Raw genomic sequence first — 22529 nt, 5'->3', positions numbered from 1 at the left:
ATGTCACTCTCAAAATAGTCCAGATACCAGGGACACAGCGTGCCATATTTTCTGAACGGCCTCAGTTGACCAGTGAATGAACAGAGTGGAGTGAAGAAAGGTGTGAATACTTTTTTTGAGTGATAATACTTTTCAGAGTGCCAATACTTTTCAGAGTGCCAATACTTTTCAGAGTGCTAATACTTTTCAGAGTGCTAATACTTGTTTGGGTGTGAATACTTTTGTAAGATTTGAAAACTTTTTAGGGTGTCAAATACTTTTGAAGGTGTCAAAACTTTTGAGGGTGCTAAAACTTTTGGTGAAGAATTTATACAGGCTAGCAGGATGGATGGTGAATTTGACCGGGACACAGATGACTCAGGTTGGGGTGAAGAGGCACCGGTGTGGAAAACATTTAAGGAACAGGTGTATGTGGTGAGGCAGTTGGTGCAGCAGACGCAGGAAGAAAAACAGGCAGAAAAGTTGATTAAGAAGATGAATCAGAAAATACAGGAGGAGGTCGAAAAAGATGGAACTGATGAAAAGAGCAGAAAAAACGTGGGAAGGTGGTTTTGGCTGAATATGAAGAAGGCTAAGAAAGAAAGAGAGTTGGCTGAGGAAAAATGCAAAAATAGTGGACAGTTTAAAGGGAAGTTTAAAGAAACAAGAGATAAAGCGGCAAAGAATGAGACAATCTGGTCGCAAATGGTGCTGATATGGCAGGGAGGTAAACATGCTATGTTTGACAAACCCCACACAACACCCACCAACACACACACTGGAGATAAACCACCACCATGTGGTCTTCCTCCTCCAAAATCCGCCACTAAGGAATCTTCTTCTCCCACTCCATTGGGGCTTTACCCCACATTGGACATTTCTGGGGGCAGACTGAGGATTACTGATTTGCCTGATCAAAACTCTCCAGCAGGTGGAGCTTCAGCTCCCCCACCGCGACCACTCCCCACAGCATCTTTCTCCACTGTGTCTTCAGGACCTCTGTCCGGTCATATATCTCCCGGAAATCCTTTCTCTTCATCCGATTGTACCTCTAAATCATCCACAGGTGAAGAACCTTCTCTTGACACATACAGAGGGTTGCCTCTTGACAATTGGAACGTGCGTCAGATGAGAGAACGTCTCCAACAGATTGTTGACTCTGCAGGTCCTCTTGACTCATCTCTACCCCCACAGCCGCATACCAATTACTGCGAGCTTAACCAAACTCCCACCCAACCCGCTCCTCAACACACTCCACAAACCCCACAGCCAACACAGGGCTCAGTAGTCATGGCCCTTAACGGCCAGTGGTACCCAGGCCCCCAACCCTTGCCTACTCCTATTTTCGTTCCACGGACCGTCAATGCTTCCACCCCTGCGTATCCAGCCCCCCCAGTCAATGAGCCCACTAGTCTAGCGGAAGAAAATGAGGAAGGTGTGGGGCCCTCATCCGTACATAGTGGGCCCATACCTAACAGGTATCTTTTGCGTGAGGTGGCGTCTAGGGAGCCAGGACATACGTACAATTTACCGCTTCTTGAACAGCCGGGGTCCAGAGGTCAAACAAAATATAAACCTTTCTCCTTAGAAGATCTCACCACTCTGTGCGACAAATTACCCCCTATTACAGAGGGTGCATCTATTTGGTTGCAAACATTGGATTCTTTAACTGCAGGAACCACTTTCGCTCTAGGGGACTACCGCGCAATTGCAGCACGTTGCATGAAACCACACAGCTGTAAAGAGGTTGAAGCGAATGCTCGCTCCCTTCTCTTCCCAGACACAGCTCATTTCTCTCTCCATGTCCAAGACATAGGGCACGCGTTGAGGGAGTCATACCCTGTAACCAGGGGGCACACTATCCCTAAATTTGAATGGAATCCAAATACCAATCCAAGAGAATATTTGGACCAGTGTAAATCCATGTGGCAAACACAAACCGGTACTAATCCAGCCAATGAGGGCTCACAGAGGGATTGGTTCAGAGATGCTGTGTTAAGAGGTTTACCCACACAGGTTAAAACCAACATGGAGGACGATCCTGATTTGCCAGGGGCTGATACTGGAATATGGGGAATATGGGACCGCCATTTAATTCACCATTTATCTAAAATAAGAGGAAAATAAGAAAGATGAGGAAGAACTTAAAACATTACAAACTCAGCTACTGAAAATGCAATTAGCTGAAGCAAAACAAAAAGCTGGAGAAAAGAAGAAAGAAGGTAAAACCCCTAAAATAATGTATGAAAGTGCTGTGTCCCAACCTCCACAAGCTCCTCCCTTTCCTGACCACCAGGACACGTTTGCACAGGGGCCTATGGCCTCTGGTCCTTTTCAGGCACATGCTGGTCGCTTCAGGGGAGGGGGTGGGCCCAGGGGAAGGGGATTCCAGCGAGGACCGCCACGGAGGGGGGGAAATGCTGATGCGTGCTATGACTGCAAAGAGCCTGGTCATTGGAGCAGGGCTTGTCCCTACAAACGCGGTCCACATGTGGGTTATGGATGGCATGGACCTATGGGAGGGTCTGCGAGATGCCCACAAAGGGGACGAGGTGGTCCATCACGTGGAGGCCAACAGCAGCAACCTTCAATCCAACTGCCAGCCTGGGATGAGCCCAGTCACTGGCCAGACCACCATTGAGGGTCCCCACAGAGCCCCCCGGACAGAGGGACTGAGGACCCCTTACTGTCCATGACGGTGTATGGACAAAGTCTTCCTTTTCTAGTGGACACTGGGGCTACATGCTCAACCATCCAACAAGCCCCTCCTAACACTCTCTCCACAAGGACTACCACTGTCATGGGGTTTTCTGGGGCTAAACAGGTCCTACCTTACACCAAGCCCCTAAGAACTGAAATAGGAGGGCAAATTTTGAACCACAGCTACTTAGTGTCCGCAGACACACCAGTAAATTTACTGGGCAGAGACATGTTGATCAAAATGGGCGCAACCATTCTGTGTGGTTCAGACGGACTGCGGGTGCATCTTCCTAATGGCACCCAACTCTCATGTGGCAGCAACACATTTTTTTCACATGGACAGTATTTAATCCAGCCCTTGCCCGATCCTAAGGCTGACATTTACTGGGTCTTGCTACACCCAGAAACCACGGCATGCAGAGGTGTTCTCTCTTCCTTCCTTTGGTGGAAATCCTGGATCTCCACTCTGGCACCCTATGTTCCTCCCCCTGACCCACCACATGTCACACTGTTTTATGACAGAAATAACTGTGAATGTTACCAGGAAAGCTTTGCTGAAGAGCTGGAGGGTACGACATGGGACATTGTCACCACTGATATTTATGTAGCTCCAGAGGGCGTTGTCGCCTCTGTACAGTTATCAAAAGAACAGGAAGGATGGTTTAAAATGTGGTCTAATAGCATTCCCCACGTTTCATTAGCCCTCCATCCAGGACATGAAGCACGTGAGTTAGGGGGTGTGTTAAAACGCTCCCTCTCCCTACAGGATTGGCATCTCTCTTCCACTCCTAACCTCTCCTATTCACCTTCAGGGAACACTTATCGCATTCTTAATCATTCCACAGATGTAGGCACCCTGGAACATGTACAGTTAGACAGATATCATGGCAGAGAAAAATCAGATCACCCACTGGCAGCTGCTGTTGTACAGAGCATGCCCTCCACACTTTGGGCTGAAGGTCCTACGGACGTAGGTCTCATACACTGTACTCCTATTACCTTTCAGCTTACTTCTGATCAACCAATCTGGAGATCTCAATACCCTCATAAACCCGCTGCTGAACTGGGCATTGAGAGCACAATAGAGGGGCTGTGGAATGCAGGTGTGTTGGAGTCGGCTGACTCCTCGTGGAATACACCTATCTTGCCAGTAGAGAAAAAAGGGACAGGAAAATGGAGGATGGCACATGATTTGAGAGCTATTAATGCAGCACTGTCCACTCCCACTGTCCCAGTTCCAAATCCTTATGTCGCTCTCAATAACCTTAATCCGGAACATGCATGGTTCACATGCATTGACCTGGCCAATGCTTTCTTTTGCCTGCCTTTAGCTGAGGAATGCAGGGATGTTTTTGCTTTTACCTATAGATCACATAGGTATCGATACACTCGTTTGCCACAGGGTTTTGCTCTGTCTCCAGGAATCTTTAACCAAGTTCTTAAAGACTCTCTACAGGACTACCCCCTTCCACCCCATACCACATTGATTCAATATGTGGATGACATCCTTTTGGCAACGCCAACTGTTTCAGAATGCTTGGAGGCCACGGCTGTGGTCCTCTCACACCTTGCTAACGCCGGGTACAAGGTCAGCAAAGCCAAACTGCAAACTTGCAGAAAACAGGTTGACTTTTTAGGTAGAGTTATCTCCCAACCGGGCACTGGGATGTCCCCTACTCATCAGTCAGCTGTTCTTTCCCATCCCAAACCTGTTTTTCTGAAAGACATGCTTTCCTTCTTGGGTCTCACTGGATACAGTAGATCCTTTGTTCCAGGATACACTGATCTCACTGCTCCACTTAGGGACCTGGTCAAAGAGCAGGGCATGAGAAATCTCACTGCCCCACTGGAATGGACTCGAGAAGCTGAGGAAGCTTTTATAGCTTTGAAAACCAGCCTATCCCAAGCTGCACACTTGGCACACCCCGACTACACATTGCCGTTCTATTTAGACGTTTCTGTAACAGCACACACAGCCAATGGCATGCTGTTTCAGAAAAAAGGGGGAGTAAGAACAGTGCTAATGTACATAAGTGTTATGTTGGACAACATGGAACAAAGACATCATGAATGCACCAGACATGCAGCAGGGATGGCTAAAATAATCCAGAAAACAGCCCATGTAGTTATGGGACACTCCCTCCACATTCTCACATCACATGGAGTAGTGGCTTTTGTGAACTCAAAGACATTCACACTATCACCACTGAGACAACAGAGACTGAGCAAGGTGCTGGAAGCTCCCAACATCACATACACACATGAAGGTATAAACATGGCAGACAGAATGACATCAGGAGAACCATATGTCTGTGCAGAAAAAGTGGAGTTTAATGAAAAAATCAGACCAGATTTACAAAGCACATCCTTAACAGAGGCAAGAAACCTGTATACAGATGGTTGCTGTTTCAGACATGACACAGAAGGACTGAAAGCAGCGTATGCAGTTGTGGAGGACACAGGGACAGACTTTGTAACAGTGAAAGCAGAAAGGCTGACAGACACACAATCAGCACAGAAAGCAGAGGTTTTGGCAGTGATCGCGGCCCTAGAATTAGGAGAAGGACAAAAACTAAACATTTACACAGACTCAGCATATGCCACAGTTGCCATGTTGAACTGAAGCAATGGTTGAGAACAGGGTTTAAGACAGCAGGACAGAAACCCATCAAGCATGAACAGGAAATGAGACGGTTGGCTGAAGCATTGCTCTTACCACAGGAGGTGGCAGTTATCAAGTGCAAAGGACATGACAGCAGTGATACCAGAGTAGCACTGGGAAATCTGGCAGCAGATCAAGCAGCGAAGCAGTGTGCTGGGTATCAACCAAAAAATATATTGTTGTGTTCAGAGGTAGGGTGGACACCAGAGCCCACTCTGGAGGAAGTAGTGAAACTACAAAAGGGGGCCTCACCAGAAGAAAAGTCGATGTGGAAGGCGAGAGGAGGCAGTGAGGACCAAAATGGACTTTGGAGGAGTCCAGACGGACGTCCAATCCTGCCACCAGGGTTCACTACAGCAGCCCTGGAGGAAGCCCATGGCATGGGGCATGTAGGAACCACACAGATGCTGAAAAATCTCGAACATTGGTGGCATCCTTATTTAAAACCAATGGCAGTGCATTGGATAAACTCATGTGAAATTTGCAGACAGTTCAATGTCAAACCTACCTTGAAGCCAGCGCCAGGGAAATTCCCAGTGGATCCTATTGCAAGGAAAGAAATCATCATTGACTATACAGATATGACTGAGAGAGTGAATGGGTTCAGATATCTGTTGGTATGTGTGGATGCATTCACAGGATGGCCTGAGGCCTGGCCAACAAAAAAGGAAGACAGCAAAACAGTGGTGAAGTGTCTGATTAATCACTACATCCCCAGGCACGGTTGCCCTGCGAAAATCAGGTCAGATAACGGCACACACTTCAAAAATGAAGAACTTAGAGAGGTTGAAAAGTTCCTGGGACTGAGACATTCCTTTGGAACAGTGTACCATCCCCAATCTCAAGAGAAGGTGGAAAGGATGAACCAGACAATCAAAACCAAATTGGCTAAAATCTGTGCACAGACCAAAATGAATTGGGTCACAGCTTTACCATTAGCCTTAATGTCAGTAAGAAGCTCTATAAATCAGAGGCATGGTCTAACTCCACATGAACTACAGACTGGAAGACCTTTTCCAGGCCCACATACCAGGTTGCCATTTCTAACTGAATGTGAACAATCTATGTCTCACCGTGATTACTATAGATCTCTCCACAGCTTGGTTGCAGCATTCTCAAAACAGGTGGCCGCCCAACCATCCGAGGTTCGAGCCACCACCTCAGACGCGGAGTGGATCATTCTGAAAGTCATCAAACGAAAGTGGTCAGAGCCCAGGTGGACGGGTCCATTCCAGGTCACAGAGAGAACCTCACATGCGGTGAGGGTCAAAGGCAAAGGGAACACGTGATATCTTTGGAGCCAGTGTGCAGCAGCAGAGGCACCACAGAGATCGCTGCCAGAGGTCCAGCAGAACCTGAGGGACAACACCAGCACACCAGAAGACCTTTTTCACCCAATTCAAGGGACAGAATAATCCCCTAGGGTGAGAAAGCATTCGTTTACACCTAAAGGTTAGTCTACACCTTAGGTGCACCGTCAGATCAGTGGTCCCACTAATAGGGGCAGAATAATCCCCTGGTGAGACCACTTAGCTCCAGGTCAGTCTACACCTGTGAGTGAAGACCAGGACATCACACAGAAGAGGCGGATGTGATTGAGCTTTCCTCTCTTTCACTGGTGGTCGTAGCTGCTCTCCCACCAAAGAACTGAACTGAACACTCTGAACTTTTAAAATAATAATAAAAAGGTCTTTTGTGTTTCACCATATTGTTAATCATCATCTTCCTTTGCAGGTACCTTTGAAAAGAATGGGAGATCAAAAGTTAGGACCCAGGCCCCTTATGGGTTGGATTTTAGTAGGTTCATGCATTATTTCCTTTTCTATTGTTACATTGATTTTTGGATTGTTGTGTGAACTTCCTTTCCAGACATGCTCCAGTCATCCTGAAAACAAGGTGTCGAAACGTAGCCCCTCTCCGCGTCCAGACGCGTGTCTCAAATATTATGGGGGGTTGGAATTTAACTACACATATGGGGATACCACCACGTTTCAATTTGACTTGTGCGACGTCATTAAATGCGGGGGCAACCAAATAGCCTGGAGAGGGTATGATGTTTATGTATGCATGAACCAACAGGCGTCGAACCAGTGCAAAATGAGTAACCCTGACGAGATGGGAACTCTATGCAGCAGTCGGAGTTATGTGGCCGGCTGGTCTGGGTCAGGGTGGAACCCCACTGAAGAATATGTCCATCATGACATCCAAGGAAAGGTTGGTATCCAACGGAACGCGTTAGGATCCACGAAAGGAGGGAAGGGAGTAAATCCTCTCCTTCTCTATCTAAAAGGTATTAATCGCCGATATGGGACCTCAAGCAATGACTATCTGACACTAGGGGTCAGGGCCAGATGCACAAGGAATGATCAAAATCAATTGGAAAACGCAATCCACCCCGGGCACCTCTTCCACGCAGTCCTCTGCTGGAAGTAAACCCACTGTGGAACCTCCAACCGACTCGAGAGTAGTTAAAATAGATTATTCCATTTTAAAACCCTTAGAAATCATTCAAATGGCGACGGGATATGCTGAAGATAACCTCTGGCTCCAATGGATAGCTCAAACTGCCAAAGAACAAAGTAAATCAGATTGTGTGGCATGCGCGGCTGCAAGGCCACATTTAACTACTGACCCTGCTCTCCTGTACCCAGAGGACAATTGGGGTTACAATTGCATGATTCAACTGACCAACGAGGCGTCTCCTGCTAACTGTAAAACTTTGGCCAGCATTTTCCCTCCCATTCCTAACAATACTAAAACAGGACCGTTCACACCTACTAAAGCCAATGGCACGTATACTTGCTTTAACTTCACATCATCCAACCCCAAAGTGAATGTGGGGCAAATCCCATCAGATTGGTGTAATATTACTACACCGGGTAACGTTATTGGTCCTTGGGCCAGATCTGGACTCTATTATTACTGTGGTGGAAATAGATTACTTACCAACATACCTAAGAATACCATAGGGGTGTGTACAATGGTGAGATTACAGGCTCCCCTTATTCTTTTGGGTAAGGACCTTAAACGTCTACCCACTAAACATGCCCAACAAACAGCTCTCACCCGCAGAAGGCGACGGCATATTATGAAACGAAGCACTGCTGGATTTGATTTAAGTCAGGGCTCCCCCACCTATATAGATGCTATAGGTGTCCCTAGGGAAGTAACAAATGAATATAAATTGGCTGACCAAATTTCTGCAGGATTTGAGAACATACCAATCATTGCTGCCCTTTTCCTTGTGACCCCTAACAAGAATGTCGACCGCATCAATTATATTCATTACAATATCCTACGCCTCGCGAACTTAACTCAAGATGCAGTTGAGGGACTCGCTGATCGAGCAGGACCTACTTCCCTTATGGCAGTACAAAATAGGATGGCCCTGGACATGGTGTTAGCTGAAAAAGGGGGCGTATGTGCAATGTTTGGTGATAGGTGTTGTACTTTCATACCCAATAATACCGCCCCTGATGGTTCCGTCTCAAAAGCTTTACAGGGGTTAAAAACACTTTCAGCCACTATGCATGAGCACTCAGGAATAGACAATCTGTTCGAAGACTGGATGACTGGTATGTTTGGACACTGGACAGGGTTAATTATGTCATTGTTTATATTGTGGAGATATATTATGTGTGTGCATTATTTTATAATGTGTGTGTATCATTATTGTGTTCATAAACAGTCTGGGAAATTAAAAGTATAACCTGTGTTAGTATAAGACATTGTGGCCTGCAGAATTGTTGTTGCATAAACTTGGCCTTGAGTATGGTGAAGCAGAATGAGACTGAAGAACTGTAAGGCTTGGGAAAGGATGTGAAAAAGATTGAGGGCCAAGTACTCCCTTTTCATATCAGCAGAAAAGCAGAGTCCAGGTGCAGGACAATAGCTGTCCATATATGGTAAGCCGGAAATGTGTGTACGTAATCATATGTGTGAAAAAACTGTAAACAGGGGCCTGTCCATTTTCATGTGTTTTAATAAAAGCCATGTGCCCAGTGAGAAGCTCTGAAGTCGTCTCGGTGTGTGGTCAGATCACATTAGAGAGAGCTTCCCCTGGCCAGGTAATTGAATGATATACAGCTGTCTCCGTGTGATTTATTCTAATATGTTGTGAATTCTTTCAGCTTACAGTGAATAAACGAACACGCAGAAGAACCCTTGGTGGGGTGCTTCAACAATATCCATTGCTGTTTTTGTTGCTATTATGGTGACGTGTGGATGTTGTTGTGTACCATGTATTAGATCTTTGATTGTGCGCCTTATTACTGCAACTATTGAAGGCAAGGCAACCACACCCCCTCATATGATGCCTTTGTTGGCTATCCCGGATGACGACGAGGAGCATGAAGGGGTGTTGAGAATTTGATTCAAGTCCGCTGTGCTTAGGCTTCTGGTATAGACGTTTACTTTTTGTATTCTTTTAGTGAAGTCTTAACAGACTTCAAGAGGGGGAATTGTGGAAATATAAATGAATTATCATTAGTAGCTAAAGCTAAGATATATTTGGGATTTGCTGCTTATAGATTGATTATTATTAGGAGTTTTTAGTTATGCTTTTGAGAGTTAGAAAAATCCTTAAACAGTAGCTCCTAGTGTGGTCACACAATGAGTGTTTATTATTCAAGGTTAAAGCTTGCAGGTGTTTTCTGTCTGTATCGTGAGAAGCTGGCAGTGGATTGGGGAGGCATGGTACTCCTCTCCCTGAAGATTCCTGAAGACGTGTGGGAAACTGACCTTCAGCAAAAGAATGTATGAGAAAACTGAGAAGGGCTGCATAACGAATGTAAAATGTATATTTCCTGTAGTATGTGTGTGTTCAATAAAAGAACGGTGCAGGGGAGAGAAGAACAGATGTGTTCCTGACTACGCAGATGCAGCATCTCTTCCCCGGCCGGGTGAATCAGCTTCAACCTCTAGTCCGTGTTTTGTTTTCTTAGACATTTAAGTTTAGTTTTTCTCGTGCAGAATTAAGATGCTTTGACCAAATAAACGAACACGCAGGAGTTTAGAAGGACAACTCCAACAGCATCAAAAATATATTATTGCCATACAGTGCATGAATGCATTGCATTAATATAAGCTGCTAATACTTATTGCTATCCAAGTATGTAAAGGTAAACTGGTTATAATACTGATGATAATATATTTGACATTTATGCCCAGCCAGAAATACAATGGAGTGGTTTCAGTGAAACTCATCTGATGGTCCATTCAAAATTCAAACCTAAAACGAACTTAAGTCTGTAGATGTGCAATAAGACAAAATAATTCACACCCTGAAAGAGGCAGCAGGTGCTCTGCCACAATATGGGTGAAGAATGTGTTCAATGGACAAGCTGGTGGATGTACAAAACATCTGGAAACCATATATTATTTTCCATTTGTCATGTTGCTAATTATCCCAATACAAATATTAGAGTTTGTAAATGTAACATGAGGATGATGTAACTCTACCAGTTATTGGCACAGATATGGCAGCCGAATGGCGAACAAAGAATATGGTGTTACAACACCCTGTCTTTTCAAGGAGCTTATTATTGGAATGGTATGTGCTGCTGGTTTCCATCAGCAGAATCATCTGTACATCAATATATTTAATCATTTTCATTTTCTCAAGCCAAATTTTGTACTTGGAAAGAGCAATAAAAACATAGCTGCTTCTTGAATCACACAACATCATTTGAAAGCATCAAGAATATTATATCGTTGGCAAAGAGAAGACTAACTGTGGATGGTTTACTTCATATGATAAACAGCTTGGGTCATATAACAGGACAGAAGCTAACTAATGGTAACTGAGCTTGAAAGTCAACATAAGCCACAAGCGGTACATCATCTGCCTCTCTCCAGTCTCAGAGCTGCTTCTTCCTCGTTGGTCTGTAATTTACAGATGGATTCAGTCTGGAGTGTTTCATGCAACATATCAGGCCTATAAAAGAATGTAAAACAGGATCCAGAAACATCAACGACTCTGAGGATTTAAATGCATGGATTCACACACAGCTGGATGTCACCGGAGTACTTAATGCTCAGTTCTTCATCATGTTCTGGTTCTGCTCCATCTTCACTGTGTAGGTCCATCTCACTGTGGGTGTTCCCCCACATCTCTGTCTCTAAGTCGCCCTTATGGTGTCGGACACACCAAAAAACAATATTCCTTCACCATAAGAGACAAGAAATGCGGAGGATTAGTCATAAAATATGTGGATCACTAGAATAAAACAACACATTTGCATGCAGCTTACTCTCTGATGTAAGATTTGTTTTTGGTTTGCTTCTATAGTCATGGTAAAAACAAAGGTGCATCCTCCTCCATCTATGTTTTATATAAAAGGATAGAAACAAATGATGTGGAATTTACCCTGTTTTACATGTTTTTATATGTTTTCTAACCTCAAGTGTACAAGAACATGCAGATTCCATACTGTCAGAAGAGCATGGAAATCATCCAACCAGATGCAGCCAAGGTGAAAACCAAAGCGCAGAGAGGATCAAGCTTTTGCAGTGGTAGCCCCTAGTCTGTGGAATAACTTGTGTCTTGTAACTGCAGAGTCTCTGCAGCCTTTTAAATCCTGCTTAACAACTCCCTAATTTACAATGGCTTTTAGTTTGGGTTTAGTTTGACTCCCATCAGCTCTTTCATATTGTGGTTTTTCCTTGTTTTAGCCTGTTTTTAGGCTACTTTTGTTTTTAGTTTAGTTTATTGTACTTATTTTATATTGCTTTGATGCTTGTCCTAATTACCTTGTGAAGCCCTGTTTTAAAACGCTTTATAGAAATAAAACTGACATCAACATCAGCAATGACTTTATAGAAGCAATCTTCTGGTCATCAACCTGGGAAGGGCACAACAGATATCATCTGTCAGATGTCATCTTAAATGACTCAGGAGTGGAAAATACTTCAGAAGACAGCAACATTTCCTGTCTTCCCAGGAGTGGATCTCCCATCAACAATAGCTCAAAGTGAAACTGTGCAATGCTCAGAGAAACTGCAGAAAACGTAAGAGCTGCATCTCAGACTCCAAAGGTTTCAGTCAGTATGTTCAAAGTTCAGGTAAAGCTCATGGCAGGATGATTAGAAAAACACTGAAGTCAAACTCCAGACCTTAACCTGATTGAAACACAGGGCTGGGACAATAACGAATGTCCGCAAACGGCAATAAAGTGAAGCCACATTGTAAAGAAAAGTGGGCCAGGAAGACCTCTTTGAGTTATTGCTGCTAAAGCTGTTTTTGTCTTCATTGTTGTTGGATAAATGATGACAATTTGGAATCTATTGTGTGCTTTTTGTATTGTTTAAATTGTACTGTTTTGAAACCTGGTAAAGATCAGGTTATCTTTGTGATTTCCTGATATATAAAACCCTAGAACTGAAAGAGGGTGTACTTTATTTTTCCATTGACTAAAACTTTAGAATTTAAAGCTGCTCAAGTGATCAGGAACATGACTCACGATTTGTAACACCACCATGCTGTCGCTGCTGTAAGAAGCAAGAGAATGAAGCTCAGACTGATGACTGTGATGTGAGCAGCTGAGAAAGAAACAAACAATTAAAACAAAAGTATGAACACACAAAATCCACTGAAACCCAATCTGGGCATTTTAAAAGACAAGAGGAGCAAGGTGGACATGAAAAACATGGGTCAATCTTAGAACGTTTTTAAGCTCAGACGATACAAGGTCCAAAACGTCATTCACAGTTTTTGATTTTATAAACTCTGGCCTTTAGGCAGTTTAAATTAAATAGTTTTAATTCAATTAATGGTTTAATCTAATTTGGTGGTTTCCTGTCCCTAGAGGATCAGCATTTAAAATGAGTGAAATTATCCATCCATCCATTTTCTATACCCGCTTCTTCCATACAGGGTTGTGGGGGAGTTGGTGCCTATCTCCAGTGGTCTACATGTGAGAGGCGGGTCTACCCTGGACAGGTTACCAGTCCATTGCAGAGCAACTCAGATACACACAGGACATACAACCATGCACACACACATTCACACCCAAGGGCTACTGAAAGAGACCAGTTAATCTAACAGTCATGTTTTTGGACTGTGGGAGGAACCTGGAGTACCCAGAGAGAATCCACACATGCACAAGGAGAACATGCAAAATCCATGCAGAAAGACTCCTGGCCGGTAGTTGATCCCAGGACCTTCTTGCTGCAAGGCAACAGTTCTATCAACTATGCCACTTTGCAACCCTGAATGAGATCATATTGTCATTTAAATTTTACCAATTTCATGTCAACAAAGATTTTCCCACCTTATCTGATGCTAAATAATTACTGTGATAGAACCTAATTAGAATTAGAAATGTTGATTACTCATTGATATTGAAGTCTATGTACAAAAGAAATAAAGTAACAGGTTTACATTGCTCTTCCTTCACCTTTATGTGTTCTGTCTTGATGTAAGATAAACCAGTGACAGTAAATCCAGTAAAAACTGGGAGAAAAATAAATGTTTACCATCTAGTGTGGAGTTCGCAGAGCTAACAGACTGCTTCAGTCCCGGCTCAGAGGAAACAGAGGAGCTTGAGGGCTGCCTGGTGGTTGAAAATCCAACAGTGACACCAGTGGGTATGGAGGTAAGATGGCCATGAGGAGAAACAGGAATATGTGAGGGCAGGTGTTTAACAGGGGAGGAAGAGGAAGAAGATAAAGATGAATCTGTTGTTTTAGTAAGTGGGGCTGAAGCTGAAGGTGCCTGTTTGGTGGGCGGAGGTGTGACTGGCTTTTCCACTGAAGGTAGGGACTGGGTTGGTGATCTAAACGTAGGTGCAGCAGATGTTGAGGCTGAGGTCAGTGCTAACAGGAAATCAGAAGATCTGGAAGATTGTGGACTGGCTGTAGTTGGTTTTGAAGTTTGGAGCTGATCTGTAAGTTCTTACAACAAAGAAAACATGAAATGTTGGACATGCAAAATCAAGATATATCAGTAAGAAACACGGGCAAAATAAAGCTTTGGCCGCAAGAATAAATACGTTTCTGCTTTAATAGGCGATATGTTCAATGGGCCGAGCTGTTCAGTACCTGAAGCATTGGAGCAGAACACCGCAAATTTTCTTTCAATTGGTGCATACCACAATACCAGTCCAGTTTTTCCTGCTCCACAATTCTTGTCAGATTGTATTCGTGGGATGACCGCTATCTTTTCAGCCACCCAGCCAAATCTGGTGGGAACAAAGTGTGTCACAACTTAGAAATGTTTACAGTCACATACAATGGTGATGATGATGATGACCACATGAGTGCTGCCAGAAAGAGATGGTCAGATGGGGCCTGATAACCTTAGTTGGCACAACAAAATCAAAAGCTATAAAGACCTTCAGGAAGTGTGTTGTACTGTCATTAAATATAATGGGGTTGGAGGGTGGGCCTAAAAAAGTGACATAAACAAAAGATTACATATAAATTAAAAACAAAGTATAACTTGTCTGCCAAAAGTATTTACGTCCTTTTAACTTCTCTGTATTTTGTCAGACTGTAATCACAAACTTCAATGTCCGTCACTGGGATTTGATGTGATAGACCAACACAAAGTAGTACTTAAATGTCTTTCCCTTTGAGAGACTGAAAAGTTAGCTGATTTTGATTTGGGAAATTGCTCCAGCTAAGTCAGTTTGGATGGAGAGCATCTGTGAACATCAATTCTCAAGCCTTGCCACAAATTCTTAACTGGATTTATGTCTAGACTTTGACTAGGCCATTCTAACACATGAATTTGCTTTGATCTAAACCATCCCATTGTAGTTCTGGTTGTATGTTTTAGGTCCTTGTCCTGCTGGAAGGTGAGTCAACTTCTTAGCCACTTCTAGCAGCTTCTCCTCCTGTAAAGTCCTGTATTTAGCTCCATTTATCTTGCTGGCAACTCTGACCATTTTCTTTGTCTCTGCGGGAGCATGATGCTGCCAACACCATGTTATATCGTGGGTATGGTAGGTCTAGGGTGATTTATTGTGGTACTTTTCAGTCACACAGCGTTATACATGTACACTAAAATGTTTAAATTTGGTCTCCCCTGATCAGAGCACCCTATTCCACGTTTACTGTGCATCATCCTTGGCTTGTGGCAAACTGTAAATGGGAATTCTTATGGCTTTTTTCTCAACACTCTTTCATAAAGACCATATTTTTGGAGTGCTAATCTAAAAGTTATCATGTTAGTAGATTATTTTAGGTCACCATGTATCTTCTGGCTTCTTTTCTGAATAATGCTGTACTTGCCCAGTCTGTCAGTTTAGATGGACGACCATGTCTTGGTAGGTTTGCAGTTTTGCTGAACCCTGTCCATTTCCAGGTGATAAATTGAACAATGCTCTTCAAGATGTTCAAGGTTTGAGATATTGGTTTATGACCTAACCTCCACGTCTGCTGTGTTCCTTGGTCTTCATGATGCTGTTTGTTCACTGATGTTTTCCAACAAACCGCTGAAGCCTCCAGAGAACAGCTGGATTTATGCTGAGATTAACAACACATTTCTACTTAGTAATTAGGGGACTTCTCAAGGTATTTAGCTGCACTGGATACACTTTATTTAGAGGTATCAAAGTAAAGGGGGCTGAATAGATATGCACACCTTTACAGATTTTTGTAAAAATCATCATTACTTTGTTCTGATCTATCACATAATATTGCAATACATTACATTAAAGGTAGTGTTGTAATGTGACAAAATGTGGAAATATTCAGTGAGCGTAAATGCATTTGCAACATACAGTAAAAAAGAACATAACTCTTGCATTGCATTTGGCCCCCTCTTGGTTGCGCCGCTGAGACTTCAAGTGTAATTACCCATTCATATTCATACAGTCAGCTAAGAGAACAGTTAGTGTGTAGTTTTTTAATCAAACACCACCTCTGACTGCTGGCCCATGTGATTTCATGCATTTAATTCATTGATCATCCTACTTGCATGTCTCCAGTCCATGCTGTACTGCTTCCTCCACCTGAGCTTTGGTTGCTATGGTGACGTTCAGAAATAAGCACGCAGCTCTTGCTTCAGTGAAGTTTAAGGTGTACTTTCCTCCATCGATCAGAATGAAGGTTCCCATGGATTTGTTAGTCTGAGCCATGACTGAAAAATTGCAAAATTGATACGTGTTGTTAACACTTCTTGGTAATTTCCAATGAAACTGATTTGATTTTAACATCAGTATTGACACAGCTAACAAAAAAGGACAATTTTACAGCCCTTAAATGTCTAGATTGTACTTTACTTAAGGCCAAGGTTCTTTAAATATTGTACAAGTAGGCTCCCAGTGGTGGTTCTGTGGCTTCCTTTGGCCATTAACAAGGTAAATATGCACCAATACAAAGTCTGAAAGGTGAAATCTTTAAGCACGCTGATCTTTGTTTCAAACAGAAAAAAAATGTTGAGCGCTGTGAAGAATATTTTGAAAACTCACTGTATAAACTAAAGCATACTGCAGTAGTAATGGCTGCCTATCAACCTCTAAACCCAGAATGTGGAGCTGGGAATCTCAGCTACTGCGTGATTAAATCGCAGAGACAAGAAAAACACAAAACTGTCAGTCTTGTTGTATTAAAGTTAAAATGTCTGTCAAATCAAGTGCAATAAAGAAATCTTAAAAGAGTAATATGATGATTGTATAATCTTATATACCTGAGTCAAGCACCATTTAGGCTCAACTTGCAATCCTCTCCACAACCAAATGTCCTGATAGTGTCTCAATTTATTTCCCGTAGATGTTAGTATCATAAAAACACCATGGAGGGAAGAATCGTCGTCGTTGTCGTCTTCCGCTTATCCGGGACCGGGTCGCGGGGGCAGCAGACTCAGCAGAGACACCCAGACGTCCCTCTCCCCAGACACTTCCTCCAGCTCCTCCGGGTGGAGCCCATGGCGTTCCCAGGCCAGCCGAGAGACATAGTCCCTCCAGCGTGTCCTGGGTCGTCCCATGGGCCTCCTCCCGGTGGGACGTGCCTGGAACACCTCCCGAGGAAGGCGTCCAGGAGGCATCCGGTATAGATGCCCGAGCCACCTCAACTGGCTCCTCTCAATGTGGAGGAGCAGCAGCTCTACTCTGAGCTCCTCCCGGATGGCCGAGCTCCTCACCCTATCTCTAAGGGAGTGCCAGGCCACCCTACGGAGGAAGCTCATTTCAGCCGCTTGTATCCGGGATCTCGTTCTTTCGGTCATGACCCAAAGTTCATGGCCATAGGTGAGGGTAGGAACGTAGACCGACCAGTAAATTGAGAGCTTTGCTTTTCGGCTCAGCTCTCTCTTCACCACAACAGACCGGCACAGCGACCCCATTACTGCCGCAGCCGCACCGATCCGTCTGTCGATCTCCCGCTCCATTTTTCCCTCACTCATGAACAAGACCCCGAGATACTTGAACTCCTCCACTTGAGGCAGGAACTTCCCTCAACCTGAAGAGGACAAGCCACCCTTTTCTGGAGGGAAGAACCCCCCTTGGTAAATACTTTGTTTTACAAATAACATCTTGACAAACATTTTTAAACAATATCACAACATAATTTTGGTCCATATCCTCAAAAACTTTTTCCACTGCACTTCTCTTCGGAGATGTTTCTGAAGAAGCAAAGATCAATGTGCCTAAACAACTCATCTTTTGAGCTAGCTCTTGACTTTTATGACTTTTATGTACATTACTGGTAATTTGTTAGTATTTACCATGTTAAACCACAAAACTATCTTCTAAGGACTCTGAAAGTACACCATGATATGAATCACCTGGAGTAGTTCTGACCAGCACTATGGCGCTGGCGCTGGTTCTGACTAAAACGAAAAGTTCTGACTAAAACCCCTTTGTGTTCCATCAGATCCTTCTCAGCTTATGCATTGTGGTTTGTGTGCCCCATGCATTGCTGTCATTTTAAAATAATTTAAAATGTAATGTACCAGATTTCCAAGTGTTACATACGTGAACACACTGCTGAAACCTATAAAGCCCCATGTTAAAAAATGACATTAGGGGTGGTCAGAAAATAAATACCATCAAATAGACAACAGACATGGTACATACACCATAAAGATATATGTAAAAATGTCATAAATACAGTAAATAATATAAAAATAATCCTGATCATTGTATACAAAACAATATGGAACAGAAATTGCCTTAAATGTTTATACCATGGTACAAAGTCAACTAAAATCATATCTTCAACAGATTTAATGATTTTCCAGTCACATTATTATGACATTATAATGAATATATATGCTTGATGCATTATCTGAAAGGACAGATTTGTTGATTTCCTTTTTACAATGGGACAAATTCATGCAGAAGTCATACCTTTACTCAGGCTGGAGGCAGAAAGCTGCAACATTGCTGGAAAGAACATCAGGAAAACTGACAGAAAACAGCTTCTTCTTGCCATGTTTTTCTATGAGAAATACAGCTGAAATGAGTGAATGTGAAGAGGCACCAGGAATGCAGAAGGGTGTCACCAAACAATGTCATGTGGAGGAAACAGGAAATCTGAGTTCAGCTCTTCCTGGTGACTTTTCAGCCAGATACATCCAACATCCACATGACAGTAGCTCTCAGTATGTTTTATTCAAACATTGTTTGGGTCATCAGAAAGCAGATAGATGTACAGGTCCTTCTCAAAATATTAGCATATTGTGATAAAGCTCATTATTTTCCATAATGTAATGATTAAAATTTAACATTCATATATTTTAGATTCATTGCACACTAACTGAAATATTTCAGGTCTTTTATAGTCTTAATACGGATGATTTTGGCATACAGCTCATGAAAACCCAAAATTCCTATCTCACAAAATTAGCATATCATTAAAAGGGTCTCTAAATGAGACCCCATAGAGAATCTGTGGGATATTGTGAAGAGAACGTTGAGAGACTCAAGACCCAACACTCTGGATGAGCTAAAGGCCGCTATCGAAGCATCCTGGGCCTCCATAAGACCTCAGCAGTGCCACAGGCTGATTGCCTCCATGCCACGCCGCATTGAAGCAGTCATTTCTGCAAAAGGATTCCTGACCAAGTATTGAGTGCATAACTGTACATGATTATTTGAAGGTTGACGTTTTTTGTATTAAAAACACTTTTCTTTTATAGGTCGGATGAAACATCATACAGCCTGCAAAAAATGTGCATGTTTTGTTTGACATTCTGTGTGATCCAAAACACAAAACTATGTGAATTGCAAAGAAAATGTTAACAGACACAAATATTAAGCCTTTGGAGGAGCCATGCCAGAGTCCCGACAAAGTATCTGAAAGAGAAATTGTTGTCATGGATTTACTGCCGACTTAACCCACATACAGAGACACTCAGAAAACAAGATTAGTTTAGTTGAAGTTTATTGAAAACTAAGTCAGGCACTAATGAAAAGCGATGAGCCTAATCCCTGTCACTGTGTGAAACAACAGGGGAAACTGTTAGAGACTGAACCTCAGAATGTGGCCTAAAGGTTAACGTTTCTTACTGTTGGGGGGGCGAGGAACCCGCCAGGGAGAGGCACAGAGTCAGGAGAGGAACACGGTCTGCCAGGTTCAGTCCTAATCCAGGAAGGAGTCTGCACAACAAACAGAAGTCTCGATCAGATCAGCCAGAGATCACACCTGGAATGGGTAACAGGAGGAAGTTAGTGTTTCAAGTTCAGAAAAAAGTCTTTCAATCGTTTTTTTCACAAACAAAAAACAGGTTTCAGAGCTGGCCAGAAGATTACCACGGAGGGCAAAGCACTCAGGCAATGACGTGATGGCAATCCATCCTCTTTATGCTTCCCAGCTGATGAACCAATGAGCCACACCTGTAGTCTCCAGCAATCTCCTGCAGGGTACACTCTGGACAGGTCACCAGTCCATCACAGGGCAACACACAAACAACCATGCACACACTCATTCACAAAATATGTATGTGTCTATGCACATGTGTATATGTAATGTGTCTGTCTATGTGAGCTGTATATATTAGGTGCTTATGTCTATGTTCAGTGTATACAGGTCCTTCTCAAAATATTAGCATATTGTGATAAAGTTCATTATTTTCCATAATGTAATGATGAAAATTTAACATTCATATATTTTAGATTCATTGCACAATAACTGAAATATTTCAGGTCTTTTATTGTCTTAATACGGATGATTTTGGCATACAGCTCATGAAAACCCAAAATTCCTATCTCACAAAATTAGCATATCATTAAAAGGGTCTCTAAACGAGCTATGAACCTAATCATCTGAATCAACGAGTTAACTCTAAACACCTGCAAAAGATTCCTGAGGCCTTTAAAACTCCCAGCCTGGTTCATCACTCAAAACCCCAATCATGGATAAGACTGCCGACCTGACTGCTGTCCAGAAGACCACTATTGACACCCTCAAGCAAGAGGGTAAGACACAGAAAGACATTTCTGAACGAATAGGCTGTTCCCAGAGTGCTGTATCAAGGCACCTCAGTGGGAAGTCTGTGGGAAGGAAAAAGTGTGGCAGAAAACGCTGCACAACGAGAAGAGGTGACCGGACCCTGAGGAAGATTGTGGAGAAGGGCCGATTCCAGACCTTGGGGGACCTGCGGAAGCAGTGGACTGAGTCTGGAGTAGAAACATCCAGAGTCACCGTGTACAGGTGTGTGCAGGAAACGGGCTACAGGTGCCGCATTCCCCAGGTCAAGCCACTTTTGAACCAGAAACAGCGGCAGAAGCGCCTGACCTGGGCTACAGAGAAGCAGCACTGGACTGTTGCTCAGTGGTCCAAAGTACTTTTTTCGGATGAAAGCAAATTCTGCATGTCATTCGGAAATCAAGGTGCCAGAGTCTGGAGGAAGACTGGGGAGAAGGAAATGCCAAAATGCCAGAAGTCCAGTGTCAAGTACCCACAGTCAGTGATGGTCTGGGGTGCCGTGTCAGCTGCTGGTGTTGGTCCACTGTGTTTTATCAAGGGCAGGGTCAATGCAGCTAGCTATCAGGAGATTTTGGAGCACTTCATGCTTCCATCTGCTGAAAAGCTTTATGGAGATGAAGATTTCATTTTTCAGCACGACCTGGCACCTGCTCACAGTGCCAAAACCACTGGTAAATGGTTTACTGACCATGGTATCACTGTGCTCAATTGGCCTGTCAACTCTCCTGACCTGAACCCCATAGAGAATCTGTGGGATATTGTGAAGAGAACGTTGAGAGACTCAAGACCCAACACTCTGGATGAGCTAAAGGCCGCTATCGAAGCATCCTGGGCCTCCATAAGACCTCAGCAGTGCCACAGGCTGATTGCCTCCATGCCACGCCGCATTGAAGCAGTCATTTCTGCCAAAGGATTCCCGACCAAGTATTGAGTGCATAACTGTACATGATTATTTGAAGGTTGATGTTTTTTGTATTAAAAACACTTTTCTTTTATTGGTCGGATAAAATATGCTAATTTTGTGAGATAGGAATTTTGGGTTTTCATGAGCTGTATGCCACAATCATCCGTATTAAGACAATAAAAGACCTGAAATATTTCAGTTAGTGTGCAATGAATCTAAAATATATGAATGTTAAATTTTCATCATGACATTATGGAAAATAATGAACTTTATCACAATATGCTAATATTTTGAGAAGGACCTGTATTTTAGTTGGTAATGTTAAGTTTGTTATTTGCAGATGTTGGGTGCTGTCAAAATAAGGTGAGATCTTTCCATGTAATGTGTGCAACATTTAGTAAGTGCTCACAGTTAACTCCATAAAAGTTACAATAAATATCCTTATATCCTTATGTGTAATCCATGCAATGATTATTAAAATACACAGTTGAAGCGGTAGAGAGTGAAAACAAGCATATTCTCATATTCTGGGACTGAGAGACTGGAGGGGCCTGTATGGAGCCACATATTAACTGTCTTATTTTTTGCAGAAATATAAACAAGTGTATCCCAAGAAATGATGTATGATGATTTTCCATTCTTTTACATGTATTAAATGAAATTAGTAATCTTTGATTATCAAGTTAAAAGATGTATGATTGAAATATGGTTAAGAACTGATAATTAAAGTAAAAAACATTAAGGTTTGAAATTCTCAATCAGCTATATATGAAAGAGATATAACGTTAATCATTTGTGAAGCATGAATAAAAAGAATGAAGTGATGGTTTTGTAACTGTGTTTTAAAGTAAATGCAGAAAGCTGAGAATGGAATGTGTAATACTGTGTAAAGTTTAAAACTGCAGATTAGAG

General features: G+C 42.9%; 1 protein-coding gene across 1 annotated transcript; it reads right to left on the bottom strand.

Annotated features, from left to right (window-relative positions):
* Nucleotides 1-10936: 10936 nt before the first annotated feature.
* LOC124858522 (CD44 antigen-like) lies at nucleotides 10937-19813 on the bottom strand. The gene is made up of 7 exons (XM_047350598.1): nucleotides 19795-19813; nucleotides 18634-18724; nucleotides 16259-16424; nucleotides 14381-14520; nucleotides 13817-14233; nucleotides 12802-12880; nucleotides 10937-11504 (listed from the first exon to the last, which is right to left on the bottom strand). The coding sequence occupies exons 2-7, from the start codon at nucleotides 18716-18718 to the stop codon at nucleotides 11327-11329; spliced, it is 1065 nt and encodes a 354-aa protein (XP_047206554.1). The 5' UTR covers nucleotides 18719-18724; nucleotides 19795-19813; the 3' UTR covers nucleotides 10937-11326.
* Between the last annotated feature and the right edge of the window lie 2716 nt (nucleotides 19814-22529).

This window comes from Girardinichthys multiradiatus, chromosome 2, assembly GCF_021462225.1.
Source record: "Girardinichthys multiradiatus isolate DD_20200921_A chromosome 2, DD_fGirMul_XY1, whole genome shotgun sequence".
Lineage (NCBI taxonomy): Eukaryota > Metazoa > Chordata > Actinopteri > Cyprinodontiformes > Goodeidae > Girardinichthys > Girardinichthys multiradiatus.
This window is presented reverse-complemented; position numbering and strand designations above follow the sequence as displayed.

Bases quoted from the DNA above. Each gene is read 5' to 3' on its own strand.
- LOC124858522 (XM_047350598.1), bottom strand. From the start codon at position 18,718: ATGGCAAGAAGAAGCTGTTTTCTGTCAGTTTTCCTGATGTTCTTTCCA. The intron at 12,881-13,816 runs GTAAACATTTAT...TTTCTTTCTCAG, and splicing joins TGCGAACTCCACACTAGATG to CTGCTCACATCACAGTCATC. The intron at 11,505-12,801 runs GTGAGTCATGTT...CTTATGGTGAAG, and splicing joins GCATGGTGGTGTTACAAATC to GAATATTGTTTTTTGGTGTG.